General features: G+C 40.3%; 1 protein-coding gene across 1 annotated transcript; it reads left to right on the top strand.

Annotated features, from left to right (window-relative positions):
* Positions 1–1,169: 1,169 nt before the first annotated feature.
* On the top strand, positions 1,170–18,330 carry PSMB1 (proteasome 20S subunit beta 1). Its single transcript, XM_049654631.1, has 6 exons — positions 1,170–1,328; positions 5,108–5,213; positions 8,691–8,772; positions 11,067–11,196; positions 16,932–17,038; positions 18,045–18,330. Exons 1-6 carry the CDS (start codon positions 1,214–1,216, stop codon positions 18,228–18,230), a joined length of 726 nt encoding a protein of 241 aa, XP_049510588.1. The 5' UTR covers positions 1,170–1,213; the 3' UTR covers positions 18,231–18,330.
* The last annotated feature ends 261 nt before the right edge of the window (positions 18,331–18,591 follow it).

Genomic DNA, 18,591 nt, shown 5'->3' with positions numbered 1-18,591 from the left:
AAAAGAAAATGTTATTAAGAAAATAATAAGAGAAAATACATTTACAGTACTAAACGGTATCAAAAACAATCTGAGTATAAGTGGACCCATGCAGTTCAAACCTGTGTTGTTCAAGGGTCAGCTGTACTTTATATAATCAGTAAGGTTGTCGTTGCCATGAGGACGGGAAATGTATTATATAAGTTTTTGGATCCAGGACAGAATCTAAATAAGTATAATACTTTTATGTCCATAACCATCAAAGAAAATCCTGTTTTATCCTATGTTTACAATAAAACTTGGGGAAATTTTTAATTAAGCAAGTGCTTTTCAAAAATCTTCTGTGGTTCCCAAACTGCACGCATATAACAGGTGGTCCATCCTAAAAGAACCAATTGCTTGTTTGCCTGTTTTTTTAAAAAAATATTTTAAAACTGTAAAATATAATATTCATATAAGGGAGTGCATAAATACATGTGAAGATTCACAAATGGTTACACATCAATAAGCCTAGTGTTGCCGGGGCTGGAAACTCCATCCCATAGTCCAGTCGAACAGGTTCTTCCTACTCACTGTGTACTCATAAGTTATGTAACATATTTTCTTTTGCTCAACCTTCTAAGACTCATCCACGTTGCTGTATCTTTCCTCTCGTTGAAATTGGTTAGTTTTTTTGGTTTTTTGTTTGTTTCTTTGTTTTGTTGTGACATAACCCTCAATTGGTTTATGCACTCTGCTGTTTATGGACATTTGGCTCATTTCCAACTTGGAACCACGAAGAACACTGAATGCCACAAGAACATTTTTGTACTTGTCTTCTGGCGAGGACGATATACAGCTCAGCCGGGAGTTGCTGGGTCATAAGCTGTATGCATCTTCAAATCCGCCAAGCGATGCCACTCCCTTTTCGGGTGCACCGACTTACACTCCCATACAGCATTCGAGTTTCCGCTACTCCACAGTTTTGCCAACTTTTTTTGTATGGTAAGACTTTAAAATGTTTGTCCATCAGGCGCGAATTCTAATGTTTTCTTAGGAAAGAAACCTTTCTAAGGAAAACAACAAAAAATCTGTCCCGCCTCCTTGGGATAGGGGGCGCCCGGCTACCGACGGGAGCAACCAACGAGCGGCGCGAGATAGAGCGGCCAGAGCTGGCGCCGCGAGAAGCCGGAAGCGGCGGGACGTCCGGCTGGGCGCCATCTCGCCGTGAGACAGCAGCAGCCGGAGCAGCGCGATGTTGTCGACGGCCGCGGGGTGCTGGGGACCCGGCAGAGACCTGGCGCTGGAGCCCCACAGCGCCGCCGGCCCTTTGGAGATGCGCTTTTCGCCCTACGCTTTCAACGGAGGGTAAAGACCAGAGAGCCGACCTTTCAATCCCCACCGCTTTCGTGCCTGCTGAAGCTTTGGGAGTCGCGGCCGAGCCCGCGTTCCCCGCCGACCGCAGGCCTCCCTCTCCATGGGTTGCGGAGGGGCAGCTTTGGCCTTAAGTGCTTCACCTTGCAGGCCGGTCACTTGTGCATAGCCTGCTTTTTGTTGCAGTAAGACAGAAGATAGAAACTGAAACCTGGGCTCTGCTACGAAAGAGGTTTAAAAATGGGCCTAACCTCTTAAGGCCTAAATAGGTTTCGCATGTCAAAGGCGAGGCGACAGGTTTAGCGCCTGATGTTAAAAAGTTAGGATTGGTTGGCCACTGTCGTTGGATGCACGGTTGTGTCTGCAGTTGATGGTTCTAATCAAACAGCTTAATCGTTTTCTGTTGTTTTAAATGGAAGGCAGCGTTGGTTGACTAGACTTAGTTTCGTAGATGAGAGCTTGTTAAGAACCGGTTTGGACTATGGGATGGAGTTTCCAGCCCCGGCAACACTAGGCTTATTGATGTGTAACCATTTGTGAATCTTCACATGTGTTTATGCACTCCCTTATATGAATATTATATTTTACAGTTTTAAAATATTTTTTTAAGTTAAGTTTAAGCTTAAGTTCAGGGGAAAAAAAGTCAGAAGAGGAACCCTTTAATATGTGTACTCTTGCATGTTACCTTCAAGTTGTGTTTTTAAAATTAGCTTTATCTTTAGTACTTTTCCTTCATTGTACGCTGAAAGTGTTACTAGCAATGTGGAAGGACCCTGCGTTTAGGACTTGTTAACAATGAAGGGGTGTAAATTGAAGCAGTGGTTGTAGGTTACCAACTAAACTTTGTACACACACCCGATTTGAACAAACAGACGGTTCTTGGACCATATTAATTAATCATGTCTTTATGGATTTGAAACTTTAATGCAGACTTTTGAAATATGTTGGAAAGAGAGTGGAAGTCTCCAATTTTAGCCTCGTTTCTGCCACTGAAGGACAGTGTGGTGTTTGAACAGTGTGGTGTTTCGACTTCTTGAGCCCAGATTTCATTCTCTTTCTTAGCTAGTCATAGTTTAGAGGGAGAATCCGTAGAAAAGCATTTTGTATACTGCAGGCAGTTCTCTTTTTTAATTCTCAGGATAACGGAGTGTTAGGTGGTATTAGCTCCATTTTTACAAATGAGCCAGGCCTCTTGTCATTGCTCTGGTCATAAAGCTGGTGTGCAGTTGAGCCAGGACTTGAATCCATAGCTCGTCGTTGGCCACTGATTTTATGTATGCTTTTACCATTGCACTTCTAAACGCTTTCTGTGATAACGAAGTAGTTACGTCCCAAGATGGGAGGCACATCGTGAGGCAGTTGTAAGAATGACTCTCCAGTGTGTAGAGTACTCATTACTCTTTAACCCCTTGTAATCCAATTTCAGCCATTACTGCTTTAAACATTAGTAACTTGTGACCTTGTGATTATTAAGTTACCTTTCTTCAGTCTTCTTTTTCTGTAGCGCCTGTTGCTGCTGGCTCATGGGCAGCCTTTGCTTTGGCAGAACAAGGCTTAGTTCCATGTCCTTTTTCTACTGTCTCGTTAAATGCAGTTCAATCCCATTATTAGCACTCGCATCTCATTTGCAGAAGGATAATTCCCAAATCTGTTTCTCTAGTTTTACCTCTCATGAGTTCCTCCTTTCTGGCTTCTTAAATGAAACATTTCTACCTGAATTTTTTCCTGTTACCAAAACTCAAGATACTAAAACAAAAAGCTAGCTAATTATTCCTCTCAAGTTACCTTTCCTTCTTTATGCTCATAATTATGCCATTGTGCTGCTCCACCAAGTTTAAAATCTTGGATGTCACAATTGCTCTTCCCACTTCTGTCGCATATTGGTAGTTAGAAAAACCATGTACAATTTGTGTGTTTCCTCAGTATCCCCACTTCTTCCGGTACCACTGCTGCCTTTTTACTGCATTAGTCTTTTTTTTTTTAACAAGCACCATATTTTTTGTTTGTTTGTTTTATTTCGAGAGAGCTTGCATGAGAGAGAGCACGAGGGGGTGTGGGGCAGACAGAGAATCGCCAGCAGGCTCCGTGATGTCAGCACAGAGCCCGACTCGGGGCCCAAACTCACGAACCCGCACGAACCTGAGCCAAAATCAAAAGTCTGACAATCAACTGAGCCACCAGGCGCCCTTCTATTGCTATTGCATTAGTCTTATTGGAGCAGTGCTTTCATCCCCTTTCACGTACTATGTTATTGTCACCGTTGCTTCTTTTTTTTATTAAAATTTTTTTTAATGTTTTACTTATTTTTGAGAGAGTGTGAGCAGGGGAGGGTCAGAGAGAGAGGGAGACACAGAATCTGAAGCAGGCTCCAGGCTCTCAGCTCTCAGCACAGAGCCTCATGTGGGGCTTGAACCCACTGATTGAGAGATCATGACCTGAGCTGAAGTCGCACGCTTAACCAGCTAAGCCACCAAGGCGCCCCTGTCACAGTGGCTTCTTAAAACTTCACTCCACTTTGCGAATGTAACTGTTCTCATTCCAAAATCTTTAGTTAGGCATTTGGGATTTTCGAAAGTCAGACCCATGTCCCTCACATAAGCCTTATGTTCCTCCACTAGTTCACACGGAACACCTTAGTAAGTTGTTTGAATGTTTATTTGTATTATTACCTGTTTCCCTTTATTCATTGTCCACGTTACCTGAAATGCCATCCTTTTGTACTTCAGAACTTCAGTGCAGATCCCACCTCAGTAAAAAGAATGGATAACATTTTCTCAGTGCTTATGTTCTGTGAGGTACTGTGCTAGGTGCTTTATGTGATCTGTGTCATTTGACTCAGTCATCCTGTAACACAGGAACTGTTACTGCCAACAACTCGAACTTGGGTAATTTGTCTGAGGTCACAGAGCTAGGAAGTGGCAAGGACAGGTCTCCAGTAACTCCAGAGCCCAGGTTCTCAGTGGTCACAATCTACTGCCTCATATATCTATGCCATAGCGATCATAGCTAACACTAGAGGACCAGTTATGTTTCAGGTACTAGTAAAAGGGCTTTGTAATTATTAACTTAATTCTTGCAGAATCCTAGTAAGGTAGTTACTGTTACGATCTCTGATCTATATGAGGACATTGATGCTTTGGGAAGTTGAACAGCTTACCCGCAGTCTCGTATCTAATAAGTGAGAGATCCAGAATTAGAACTGGACAGACTGCTTTGGGAGTTCATGCTCTAGCCTCTTCAGTAAACTGAATCATAAATCATACAGCCACAAAAGAGAAAGTTTGTTCTTTGTTCATTCATTTCTAACAGATATTTGGGTGTCCACTGAGTGGTAGATACTAAATAAGGACTTGGATAAAAAATGAAAAGCATCAAGCCCTTTGAGCTCAGAGAGCTTTTGGTGTGGCACCACTGTCTACACCTGATCCTCATGGCCCTGTTTTGTGATATCAGTACCTTGCACAAGTGGGTATTTAATTTTTTGATGATGTTATGATAATTCAGTGGTTTTTCCGTTACCTTCTGCGAAGTGACCTACGCTTTGACTTAGGCTCGTGTTGTTTTTTAGGGAGTACTTACATTTTTTTTCCTAGACGACTTACAGCCAGGGATCCTTTCCCACTGATCTTTCAACTTTCTTCTGAGTCCTGCTCTTGCTCAAATCTAGTGGGTTTTGTCCAATATGTGCTATGAAGAGCTCTCCTCTAGAGAGGTAGTGTTACCATCCGCAAGTATTCACTAATTTTTGTGTCCCCCCCCCCCCCCCCCCCCCCCCCCCTCTTGGCAATCGCTGGAGAAGATTTTTCAATTGTGGCTTCTGACACTCGATTGAGTGAAGGATATTCAATTCACACCAGGGACAGCCCCAAGTGTTACAGACTGTAAGTAAATATTTCTAAGGACATACTTCCTGGCACCTTGTGATGATTTATTGCTGTAAGAGATTCCACTTCTAAACAGTTTGTTTCATGAGTTTTTAGATTGCGTGTTTGGAGCTTAGTTTGCATTTTTGTTAGAAAACAGTTTTCTAAATTAGTATTCCCTAATATGATATGCAGTGTTTTTAAAAAAATTTTTAATGTTTGTTTACTATTGAGAGAGAGACAGTATGAGCAGGGAGGGGCAGAAAGAGAGAGGGAGACACAGAAACCGAGGCAGGCTCCAGGCTATGAGCTGTCAGCACAGAGCCGGACGTGAGGCTCAAACTCACAGATTGCGAGATTATGGCCTGAACCGACGTTGGACACTTAACCGACTAAGCCACCCGGGTGCCCCCACATCGCTTTTATTATTAGCATTTTACTATAATGCTTTATTTATTTATAAAATATCTATAAAATATTTATAATATTGTAAATATTTTATCACCTAGCTTTGTATTTTTCTGTTAATCCATTACATGTTTTTTAAATCTCCCACTTTTTTTTTTTAACCTGAAATGTTTAATTTAGCCATATCCTAAGCAGTTATATCTGTGAGCCACTGTCTTAAGGACCAGGTATTTTTTTTCTAAAACATAAAAGTGAAGTCATATGCACTGATGACCAATAGTTTGTATTTGACATTTTTGGGAACTGTTACAGTTGGTGGTTAATTCCTAAATTAGGCCACAAGAGCCTCTTAAGCCTGAATTGTAACAGGAATGGATTGATGGGATTTGGGTACCTTGGACAGGGCCTTGTGCTATAAGAAGTAGGTAAAGAGGACTCTGGCTTCTTTCCTGGGTCCAGGGCTAGCGCACACCCTACCTAAAGAACAATCAATACCGGTTTTCATCTTCCCAGTTCTCTTCGTGTATTCTTCTTCCATCTTTTGATATTTAATTCATAGTGCATCCATGCTATCTTTTTTCTTCTAAGATGTTTTATAATTTGAAAGTAGTAAATGTCACAGATAAAATTTAAGAACATAACTTTACAAATACCATTCTCTTGCAAGGTTCTGTTCATCTTTGTAATGTTCTGTTTTAGTGTGTGTGCTACTGAAGGGAATACCTGGTTTTTTTTTTTTTTTCCTTTTTATGCAGTACTTTAGGTGTATAGATAGATACAACATTAGTGATTTCATATGTCTCCCTGTCATCCGTCTTTAGCCTTAAATCATACATAGAGCTAAAACTGCCTGTCTGCACTTAATCCCATACCCTGTGGGCTGACTTAGAGCCAAACTTGCCTCTTTCCCACCTGTTTGAGACTCTACATTTAACTTTATTCTTTGCATGCAAACACCCCTTCCTTTGATGTATGTGAAGATTTGGGAAAAGCATCTTGAAGCTCTAAGATTTTGTTCTACCCTATTGGTATTATTAACCCATCCTGTTAGTAAAGGCAGTATAGCTTTATGGGAGCTTGGAGCTCTTTAACTGAGTGCAGTGAGGTTGATTGTAGGGATAGATCAGGAAATGTTGATGCCCCCAGAGGTGTCATTGGCCCCTCTAGTTGGACAGATATGGTTTGTATGAATCCCTCATAAATATCTGAAAGGAAGAGTTTATCATGTGATTTCTCCTATGTTTCTTGATGAGACTGGTGTAGGTTTCCTTATAGATTGATATTAAGATTTAGGAATTTTTGAAACCTGGTTGAATTTGTATGGATATACCAAAATTGAATCACTTCCCCAGTGGTGGGCATTAAATTGTTTTTTGTTTGTTTTGTTTTGGAGAGCCATTAACATAATATGTAACTACACAAGAAAGCCTGTAGTATATTATGTATACTTCACAAGTAAGCCTATAGTATATCTTTGCAAACTTATGTGAGTAGATTCATGGGATGAATTTATAGCAATGGAATTATTGCATAAAAGTGACATTCACCTAAATTTTTACTGGATACTGCCAAATGGCCCTTCTAAAAAGTTAAATTGATGTATATTTTTGCCCAGTTATTAAGAGTACCCATTTTCAGTGCCTGGGTGGCTCAGTTGGTTGGGCATGCGACTTTGGCTCAGGTCATAATCTCACGGTTTGTGGGTTCAAGCTCCACATCCAGCTGTCTGCTGTCGGCACAGAGACTGCTTCAGATCCTCTGTCTCTCTCTTTCTCTGCCCCTTGCCTGCATTGTCTCTCTCTCAAAAATAAACATTAAAAACGGGGGAGTACCCATTTTCCTAGGCCTTATTAACAGGTTGAAATCATCACCTGTGTAGATTTGGATTTGTGAATGACATGAAGGCTCTTTTCACACATTTATGGTGACTTGCGTCTTTCTTTATATGACTCCTGTAACTTTACCAATCTTTCCATTGCGAGGTTTTTTTTGAGATATAATTGACATGTAACAGTGGTTTCAGGTGTACAACATGATTACATATTTGTGTATGTTGCACCACCATAAGTCCAGTTAACATCTGTCCCCATATTTATTACAGAATCTTTTCTCATCTTGAGAACTTTTAAGATCTATTCTCAGCAACTTTAAAATATTCAGTACAATGTTGGGCGCCTGGGTGGCTCAGTCAGTTAAGCATCTGACCCTTGATTTCTGCTCTGGTCATGATCTCACGATTTGTCAGTTTGAGCACTGACCGTGTGAAGCCTGCTTGGGATTCTCTTTCTCCTCCTCTCTCTGCTCTTCTCCTGATCTCTCTCTCTCTCAAAATAAACTTTTAAAAAAGTTAAAAAAATTCAATGCAGTGTTATTAACTATAGTCACCATGCTGTACATTATATCCCATGATGCACTGTGTTAATGCTTTTGATGTTTGTAGGAGCCATTTTATTTCATTTTTTAAGTGTTTATTTATTTTGAGAGAGCAAGAGAGCAAGTGCACGCGAGCAGGGAAGGGGCAGAGGGAGGGAGAGAGAATCCCAGACACACTCCACACCGGCAGTGCAGAGCCCCATGTGGGGTTTCATCCTAACAACCGTGAAATCATGACCTGAGCTGAAATCAAGAGTTGAATGCTAACCGACTGAGCCACCTAGGTGCCCCTGTAGGAACCCTTTTAGATAAAGGAAGTTAATATAAGACTTTGGTCATATCTACTACAATTTTTTTTTTTTTTTACTTTATCATTTTTCTCTATAAAAGTTTTAATTTGACGAAATTTATGAAATTTTTCTGTGAAAGCATTGGGTTGTATCATATTTAAATAGGTGGCTGTCAACCCAAGATTGTATCACCTATGTCTTCTTTAGGCAATTCATACTTTAATTTTTCTGGAAGTCTTTGATTCACCTATAATTTATTTAGGTATGAAATGATGACACTGCCCTCCCGGCGCAACAGAGGGCTAACTAGTCCTGTTACCATTTGGTGAATAACGGGAATAGGGGTTTTATATTTAAAATTGCTGAAGACATGTTTTACTTTGCTATCTAACCAGCCCAGTTTCCTGAAATGTGCTCTTTACAGAACAGACAAAACAGTCATTGGATGCAGCGGGTTTCATGGAGACTGTCTTACCCTAACAAAGATTATTGAAGCAAGACTAAAGGTAGATACTTTTGTTACATGTCTGCACTTTAGAAAGTTAGTAATGATTTATTAGATTGTCACTCAGAATAGCTGGAGAAGCTCTAAGTTAGCAGGTGAAACCATAACCTGTTCTAGAAGTGAAATGATGCTGTTAATGAAGTGATAGCCACATTAAAGTAGCGTAATGTGAAGCTGCAGGGTATTTAAAATCTCTGTACAGTAGAAAGGAGATATAAAGGCTTATGGAGATAGCCTGGTCAGGGTTTCTTCTGCAGATAATCTTCCTTCAAAAACAAACATTCTGTGGAGGAGGCAAGCTTTTAGACAGGTGCTTGGTTTGGAGCACCATCAACTGACGTGCTCTCCCTCGTTCACGCATTGGACTCTTAGTTGACAGGATGCGCGGGCAGGAATAGAGATAGATAAGTCAGGAGTTTGGGTGAGAGGCACAACCTGAGCTATCGCCACCTAACGCCTTAGTAGGCTTTAGTTGACAGCCAGCTGAGGAAGTTTGGGCATAGGATAGATGGGGGCGGAAGAGCCGAAAAGGGTGGTATGAGGAGGAAGTGAGGAATGAGGCAAACCAGCCTGTTCTGCAGTTCGTAAAGGGGCTGACACTGTCACTGCCTCCGTGTCTCCTGTGCGAGATGGGGAGGTGTGAGGAACAGAGGAGTACTGACTCTTAATAAAAGTAAAGGCACGTCTTGATTTTTATTATGGCCCGTGTATATTAAACAGCATGTAACAAATAATTTCAAGGAGAGTAGGATAGGAGTAATTTAAACCATATTAAAATGGATTTTATCTGTAATAATAACCAGTAAATACAAACTCTTCTTAGCTGGCAAAAATGCAGGGCTGGTGTAGGATTTAATTTTGTAGGTTATGTGTCATAATTTTATGTAGTTGGTAAGGCCAACCTGGTACATGAAGAAGTTACCAGAGGTGGTCACGTTCTATGTTTGCCTATTAGTGAATAACACTTGAAATTGTATACACTTATGAATGATGTCCTAGGTATTGGAGTGTGTAATAAATTTAACAGATACCTGTTTTGGAATAATTTCAAAATTGTTCAGTAAAATACAGAAATGATTTCATTTGGTATTGATCAATTGTTAATACTTATTTAAATTCTCTACATTGAAAGTTTTATTGACTTACATTTATTGACATATTTATTCGATTCCTGGTGCATATTTTGCAGATGGAACTTACAGTACAAAAGTACACAGACCAGCAGAATAGTGTTGTGTTAACAAAGTATAACAAGGAGCAGGGAATTCACCTTAATTACACAATCCTTGAAATTTCTCTTTCATGTGTTATTACATAAATGATGCAGTGATTATACTGTTGATGCTTGATTTTGAAATGAAATGAAGATTTTTTTTCTAATCTTCCGTATTTAGCTATTGTTATTTTGGTCTGTGTTCTTAGGTAAATCTTTGGAGATGTTTGCTATGTGGCTGATAAATTGGTGAACTCATTTTATGTTTGAAATTTTTGTAGAATTTCTCTATTGGATAATTTAGGATTCCCTAAGAGTGAATAAAGCTAGGATTCAAAATCACTAAAAGGTTTGTTTTGGATACTTCTGGTCTCCACTATAGATGCTTTAAGGAGCAGGACCACTTCCCTGTACTAGAATCATGCAGAGTAAGGGTCCTGCCCTCATGTCTTCTGTTCTCATAGATACCTCCTTTGCAAACAGAAGGACTTCTATCTGGGTCTGATCAAAGGTCAGCAAATTTTACCTATAAAGGGCCAGATAGTAATTATTTTCAGCTTTATGGGCCATTTGATATCTGTGGTAACTATCAGCTCTGCTGTTGTAATGCACGAGGATGTATAGATAATACGTAATGAAAAAATATGTTTTAATAGAGCTTTATTTACAGAAACAGTTGTTGGGCTGGATTTTGTCCATGGACTGTACAGTTTGCTGACCCTGGTCTAGAGGCAGAGTAAAGGAGAGCCGGATTTAAAACACCCTCCCAGGTCACTGTATAAACATATTATGTGTGCATTTGCTCTTGAATTAGCAGTTCCTGAGATATGGATGGCGTGGAGAATAGAGTCTTTAAATCAGACAACTGAGGAAAATTTAGCATTCTTTCCCTTAATTTTTATAGCCCCCAAAATGGCATAATACAATAAATTATTATTTTGTCTTAGTATGTTTGTGTGATCTTGAAAGAAATAGACATCGTTTCACCAAGATTTGCATTCATCCTTTAATTTACAATTCCTTGTTCATGTCTGTAATATATTCTGCCTCTCCGTGCCTGTTACTTTCATTAATAATTGCAGATGTATAAACATTCCAATAACAAGACCATGACTACAGGGGCGATTGCTGCAATGTTGTCTACAATCCTCTATTCAAGGCGCTTCTTTCCATACTATGTTTACAACATCATCGGGGGACTGGATGAAGAAGGTAGAATTCTCGTTCTGGAAAATGAAGGGGGGTGGCATTTTTTAGATATGTATGTTTCCCTCTAGAGTTGAAAAGAATAATAAATAGCATCTTGCCCAACACTTTTATTTTCTGTTAATTAAAGCAGTAAGGAACTGAAGCTTAAAGGGGAATAAAGAGATGATCCAAAGACACACCACAGGTTGTGTACTAAAACTCTAGTAATGACTGTTAGGCATGCTGTTCCTTTACTGTTTACTGAATATCTTGCAGGAGTTCAGTAGTAGATAATTAGCATTTTAATCCTGTGGAAAATATCTGACTTGGAGGAGCTTGACCTTATGATTCTACATAACAAATGTATTTGATTTAAGTTGTTAAAACTGATGCCTTAAAAGAAATGTATGCATTTCCAACAGTGTTTTCAGAACAATCTGAAACACCTCTTTGATTTTCTGTCAGTCAGACCAGGAGGGCCTAAGAAAATCAGTCTCGTTACTTGACATGTCCATCCTGTTTTTGATCTAAAGCTGTATTACGCAGCAGGGACACGGATGGTTTTCACCAGGTTTCATTTGGATTGACTTTCGGTTGCTTCCAACAACCAGATGCTATACTAGCTCTCAGGACAGATCTGTGCCACCATTTACAGTAGTCCATTGAAGAAAGAAGTTCTAGAGATGTTTGGCTGAGAACAACGTATTGAGATATCTCTACAGAGAGGAAAACTTTCTGGATAGTAGGGAGTTGGGCTCCTCTCCTACTCTCCCCACTTTTTACTCCTGTCCCTTCTGTTCCATGGGCTCTTCCTTTGTTTTCCCTCTGTCTTAACAGCTGCCCACATAAATGGCCCCTGAGAGCACTCTGGTCATTTTACCCACCATGGTTTAGATGTAGACAAATTAGGGTGACAATTTATTTCGAGTCTTTCAGCCTTCCTTGAAAGTAAGACAGAATATAAAGCATAGAAACAGCCAATAAAAATTCATTCCCCTTAACAAGTTAATTAAATTCTAGCCACAGATTAGCTTGCCTAGCCCAGCCTGCTGGACACTTTTTTTTCACCTAAATTATGTCTGACTTGAATGTCAGATCAATAAATTCAGGTTTTAGCAACATTAGTCATAGCTATCATTGAATTTTAGCATGCCAGACAATGTCCTTTGAGTTTTACTGAGAGTCAGAGGCTAATTTGGGAACGCTCACATCTACTGAAGGGCAAAGCTAAGGTTTGGGTTGGATCTGTTTCTCGAGTTCAAAGCCCTGTTCTCTGATGTTTTGGTGGTATTGTCAGGCATTTCTGTCTTTTATAATCTTGTCTGCTTTGATTGTCCTTTAATTTATTTTCACTTCTTAGAGGAATTTGTGTAGTAAAGCAGTCTTTTTTGTCTGTTCCCCCAAGACACTTTAGCTTTTACCATGCTTTCCTGTTTTCTTGGTTTATTTCCTTGCTTTGGTGGTGTGTATCTCTCAAGAGATTTCTGGAAAAAGAAATCCGGAGAACTTGTTTTGAGACTTTGCTTTTATTCTGGTGTTCTGCAATTTTATAGTGATACCCTTTGTACAAGATCTTTTCCCTATTTGTGTCTTCTCCTGTTCACTTCCCCACTGTCTCGACAATCACCTGGATTGTGATCTTCTATTTTATTATAATTCTTCCCTGGCATATTGTCCATCTCTTTGTCTTTTTCTTCTCTGAAGATTTCCTCAGGTTTAGATTTTATCCTGTACTACATTCTTACTTCTGCTGTCATTAATTTCCAAGAACTTTTCCAATTCTCTGGCTTCCTTATTTTTTTTCTCTAAGTATGTTCTCATTAGATGTACTCCCCTTGATATTTTCTTGTGATCTCCCCATTTTATTGGATTAATTTTTTTCATTTTATTTTTGACTTCTGTTTTCTATGTTGGAGGCTTCCTTCAAATTTCCGTTGATTTTTGGCCATTCATTCTTATTGAAGAATGGTAGGCCAAAATCTGCGTAAAGGGTGGTATTGGCCTGTCAGTTTTCCATTTACTGCCCTGTACCCAGACTGCACATATGCCAGGTGTCCCCAAGTCCAGGGTACCTGGGACCTTGTTTCCAGTTTTTCTTTTTTGTGGAGGTGGAGACTTGGAGAGCAGTATTCTTTAGTGAGACCTTTAGGGTAGTTGGGTCATTGGCTGTCCTTCAGGACACTGGGGTCAATGGCTAAATTAGGACAGTGGGATCAATAGTTACCCTTCAGGACACTGGATCGAACAGCTGCCCTTCAGGATAGCCAGGCGAGTAGCTGTCTTCTTGGACCTCTGTGCCTTTAACTCTCTAGTTGCAGTCATACTTTAAAAATTTTTCCACCCAAAAGTAATAATGGCTTTAGTTTTTCTGTAACAAAAACAATAGTAGTTGCAGAAGTTTCAAATAGTACTGGAAGAGACAAAAATGAAAGTAGTTATCCCCTCAAAGCCTATATTTAGAGTTAATTACAATTAAACTTCCAGTAAACCTGCTTACGGGTATCTTGGTAGTCATGCATGTTTGTGCACTTTACAAGTAGAATATGGTGTATGCATCTTTATGTTGGATGTATTGTCATGGAGATCGTTTTATGCTAGTGAATAAAGATGCGTAATGACTCAGTGACTTACATAGGGTACAGCTACACTGCAGTTTGCCTCCCAGTCCTCTGCAGGTCATTTAGGTGGTTTCCAGTTTCCTTAATCTAAGCAATGTGATGAATGTCTTTGTACATACAGTTTTGTATACTTTTTCTTTTCTTTGTTTTAAATTTTATTTTTTTAAACTTACATCCAAATTAGCATATATTTGTATACTTTTTCAACCGTGCGTACTTCCCTGGAAAAAATTCTCAGAAGTTGTGTGTCTGGGTCAGAGGATATATATTTTTGGCATTTTGATGCCATCACTAGTTTGCCCTTCAGAAAAGACCACCAGTGGACCCTCCTGGCAGCGGGGGCATGAGTACCTGGGGTTCTTTGGGCATCCTTACTACTCTTAAAGATCTTTACCCAATAAATATTTTATTATTTTAATTTATATGTAATTTTTGTGTGCTGAAGTTGGGCATTTATTTGTGTTTTTTGAGCTTTGCTTTTCTTCTTTGGAGACTGACCTGTGTGTTAACCTTTGCTTATTTCCTTATTTGCAGGTTAGTCTTTTTAAAAAATTATTTATAAGCATGCCATCTAACTGTGTCAACTCTGTAATATCCGTGGTGGTGGTGTATCTCTCACCATTCTTGCCTCCCAAGAATGTTCTTTGTCTCTTACATTTTGGGGGTTGTCTACCTGTGCAGCATTTTCTGAAGTTCGTATGGTCCAATCTGTTGGTCTTTTCTTTGTGGCATTGAGTGTCCTACTTTGTTAGACTCCCCCATCCAAGGTTTTCTTTCTAGCACTTGTTTTGACTTTATTTTTTTACATTGAAGCCATGGTGCTTTTTTAAAGAATTATTTTGGTGAGGAAAAGCACTCTACAGATAAGATTCATGCCATTCTGCTCTCGTGTTACAAAAGTCTCTTTTGCCTTTGCTAAGTGGGAAGGTCTTCGAAACTCTGGTCTTCGACTTATTCTGCTCTTGTTTTTCTCAACTCCGTGGCGTATGGTTTTTCTGAAATTGGTTCTGCCTTTAGTTGAAATTTTTGGGCCTCGTTTTACTTGTGGCCTGTTGGCCTTCTGAGAGAGATTGTTGTTCTTTTTTGGCTTTGTACTTCCTGTCCCTTTCTTTGTGTGTTGAAGTTAGTGAACTGCCCACTGTGATCTCAATCTTGTCCCAAGCTTGCTTCCAACAAAAACACTTAACCTGGGGGTCTCCTGAGTGACTTCAGCACCTTACATGCTGCCTTCTCAGCAGAGAATTGTAAGTAATTGTGCAACAGAAAAACTACACAGAGCTACGGGTGGCAGATGTCCATGGGTAGGAAGAAGACTGTCCTTATCCCACATCTCCCAGGTGAGCTACTGAGGTGCTTCATTTCTGGCGTAATGTGTTTTAGAGATCAGTTATATCACTTTAAAGTCATACCTCGTCAAATGATCCATGATTTTTCACACCCAAAACACAGGGAATTTTTTGTTTTTTTTATTTGACAGAGTGTGTGCACTGGCGAGCAGGGGAGAGGAGAGGCAGTGAGAGACGGAGGGAGGGAGAGAGGGAGGGAGGGAGGGAGAATCTCAAGCAGGCCGCACGATCATCATGGAGCCCGATGCAGGGCTTGATCCCATGAGCCTGGGATCATGACCTGAGAGCTGAAACCAAGAGTCAGACACTCAGCTAACTGAGCCACCCAGGCACCCCCAAAACATAGCTGTTTTTAAAAGGCCTTAAAAAAAATTACGGTGACATGTGTGCTTTGTAACAGATTCAGTACCTAAGCATATAAGTGATTCCCTTCTTTTCTTGCCTTCAGTCGCACGAAGATAACTACAGTTTTCAGTTTATCTTGCCATACTTGTTTGTGTGCTTATATAAATATGTTATATGCTTTTTTTTATTGCTTTTTTTTATGCCTATAATAGGAAATAGGATTCTGTTATACACATTATAGAGTTATTCATTTTACATTGTCTTGCGGTTATGTCCCCAGTCCCATCTTCCTCTTCCATACCGGTTTTTGCTAATGGATTTTAGGTTGCTTAGAAATTTTTGCTCTTTTAAGAGAGACAGAATAAGCCTTCTTAGGGGTATATCCTGTTCTACAAGTTAGATTGTTACTGGGTCATTGGGTGCATGCTTTATATTTTGATAGATTCTCTTGCCAGATTGCTCTTTAAAAAGGCATAGCAATTTATGCACGCTTCAGGAGAGCCTGAGAGGCCCATTTATCCTTACACTGATAGTACTCTGCAACTGTTGTTAAGAATGGGTACATTCAGGGGCGCCTGGGTCCCTCAGTCGATTAAGCATCCTACTTCAGCTCAAGTCATGATCTTGTGGTTTGTGAGTTCGAGCCCCACATTGGGCTCAGAGCCTGGAACCTGCTTCGGATTCCATGTCTCCCTCTCTGTCTGCCCCTCCCCCTCTTGCACTCTGTGTCTGTCTCTCAAAAAATAAAAAATAAAAAAAAAAAAAAAAATATATATATATATATATATATATATATATATAAAAGAATAGGTACATTCAAACTCTGGTGTTGTGTTTTGTTTGCAAAAGTGTTTCTTAACTCTGGTAGTACAAAGCAATGTTTATGTTTTAGGCAGAACTAACTTTTTGCATGTGGCATTTGTGTTTTTCTGAAAATTTTCCTGTATTAAATCAGTTTTTTTATGGTGTTGATGCTAAAGGTGCTTACTGTTTAAAAACACAGTAAGTTTTCCTTGTGACTGTTCACATTTAACAGTAGTAGAATTTTAAACTCAGGTCTACGCTAGAACAACAATAGCATTTTTTAGGAATGTGGTGAGGAGCTTGGTGCAGAACTCAGAGCAGGACCTATGACTGCTAACCAGTGTGCCTGTGAGACCACGTACATATTGGGATCCACTGGGTGGTAATTGGCGATGTCAGCTTGACGAGAGCCTGAAGCTCCAGGTGGCCAACACGCCATAAGGAGACCAGAGTGGGCAGGTGTACCTCTGACTCCCTTGTGAGTGGAGGCGAGCAGACTGCTGGGTTAACAGTGAATGTGGCTGAAATTTTAGCTAAGTTCATAGTCCGTTTTGTGTCACACTTTGTGTCACACTGGATCTATTTTTACCGTGATTTGGAATGGTAGTCAGGATGCATCCTTATGGAAACTGTTTTTTTCTTTCAGGGAAGGGAGCTGTGTACAGCTTTGACCCAGTAGGGTCCTACCAGAGAGACTCCTTCAAGGCCGGAGGCTCAGCAAGTGCCATGCTACAGCCCCTGCTTGACAACCAGGTAAGGAGACTGCATCCGTGTTGCTGTGACATTAACACAAAGTGCCTTCCTCTGAGTTCTCCTATTCACCGGCTCAGGAGAGTGGAGAAATCAAGGGTTTCTTGTGCATCGCTGTTGTTTTTGGTGGGCTGATTTGCCCTACCCAGACCTTCTTGTCTCTCTGTGTTCTGCTGGCTCTCTTGTGGCCTCTCACCTACTCTGTAGTGTCTTCCCCTGATATCGTGACTTCCAGGTCTCCTGTGTCTACAATGGTCGACCATGTTTTCAGTTCTCCTCTTGCCACCTTACCTGAAGCCTTGCAAATATCTTTTTCCCCATATTCACCATTTGTTTGTCACCTAATTTTATATTCTAACTCCCAAGTACATTTTTAATTTGCCCCCTTTCCTCTTATCGTTGCCTGAAATCAGGCCTGTATTTCCCATCATCCTTTCTGCCTCCAAGCTTACTTCTTTGTGTTTCTGAAATATGTGTGTACAGTTACTCGTGCATATTACTTATCTTCCTCATCACCCGTCACTCCACTTCCACCTAGACCTTTGGTGTGGTGTGTCTGTCCTGTCACCAGGCCTTTGGGCATAGCACACCCTGGATCTGGAGTGTTACTCCTCTCTGACTCTGGTTTATCCTTCACACTCTGTACCCAAGCGTGTCTTCTGACGAAGCCTCTCTCTTCAGGGAGACTTAGTTATGGCTGCTAGGGATTCTCGTGGCTCTTTTTTGTTTTTCTTAGTGGTAGCACATTGCATAATGGTACTCTGCTTTCATATGTCCACCTCTCTAGGTGATGTGTGCTTCTCAGGAGCAGCAGCTTTGTCTCAGTGAACATTTGTCAGGTTTTAGGAATGTATAATTTAGCCAGGTCTGGAAGCATTTCAGTTGAGAGATATTTTAAATGTATGTGATGTATTCATGATGAATCCTTAGATACGTGAAGGCACTGGGGAGGCTTGAACCACCTTTGTACTGTCACGTGATGCCTCATTCAAGTTTCCTGTCCCACCAGGTTGGTTTTAAGAACATGCAGAATGTGGAGCATGTCCCACTGTCCTTGGACAGAGCCATGCGGCTTGTGAAAGATGTCTTCATTTCAGCGGCAGAGAGGGACGTGTACACTGGGGATGCACTCAAAATCTGCATCGTGACCAAGGAGGGCATCAGGGAGGAGACCGTTCCCCTGAGGAAGGATTGATTTGTGTGCTGTTATCATTAATCACTTCACAACTGGTTAATTTTGTATCTTGGAACTATTGGACTGATGTATTAAATAAAACCTGAAGTAATTATTCTAAGCAGGACAGATCTAGAAAGTATAATTTCGTTTTCCTTTCCTTTTCTTCATTCTCATATTTTTCTGTCTTCCAGAGCTATTTTTGTATTTTAATTTTTTTTTTTTTTTTTTTATTAAAAAAAAATAAGTTTTTTAAGTAAGCTCTGTGTCCAGCATGGGGCTTAAGCTCACGACCCCAAGATCAAGAGTTGTACATTTCCCCGACTGAGCCAGACAGGTGCCCAAACAGGTCATGTCACTTTTTCCTTATATTTATGAGCAA

This window comes from Panthera uncia (genome assembly GCF_023721935.1).
Source record: "Panthera uncia isolate 11264 chromosome B2 unlocalized genomic scaffold, Puncia_PCG_1.0 HiC_scaffold_24, whole genome shotgun sequence".
Lineage (NCBI taxonomy): Eukaryota > Metazoa > Chordata > Mammalia > Carnivora > Felidae > Panthera > Panthera uncia.
The sequence above is the reverse complement of the archived record's forward strand: the minus strand, read 5'-3'. Positions and strand labels throughout refer to the sequence as shown.

Coding starts and splice junctions, on each gene's coding strand:
- PSMB1 (XM_049654631.1), top strand. CDS start 1,214: ATGTTGTCGACGGCCGCGGGGTGCTGGGGACCCGGCAGAGACCTGGCG. Junction 5,214..8,690: donor AGCCCCAAGTGTTACAGACT/GTAAGTAAATAT, acceptor TGCTCTTTACAG/AACAGACAAAACAGTCATTG. Junction 11,197..16,931: donor CGGGGGACTGGATGAAGAAG/GTAGAATTCTCG, acceptor TTTTTCTTTCAG/GGAAGGGAGCTGTGTACAGC.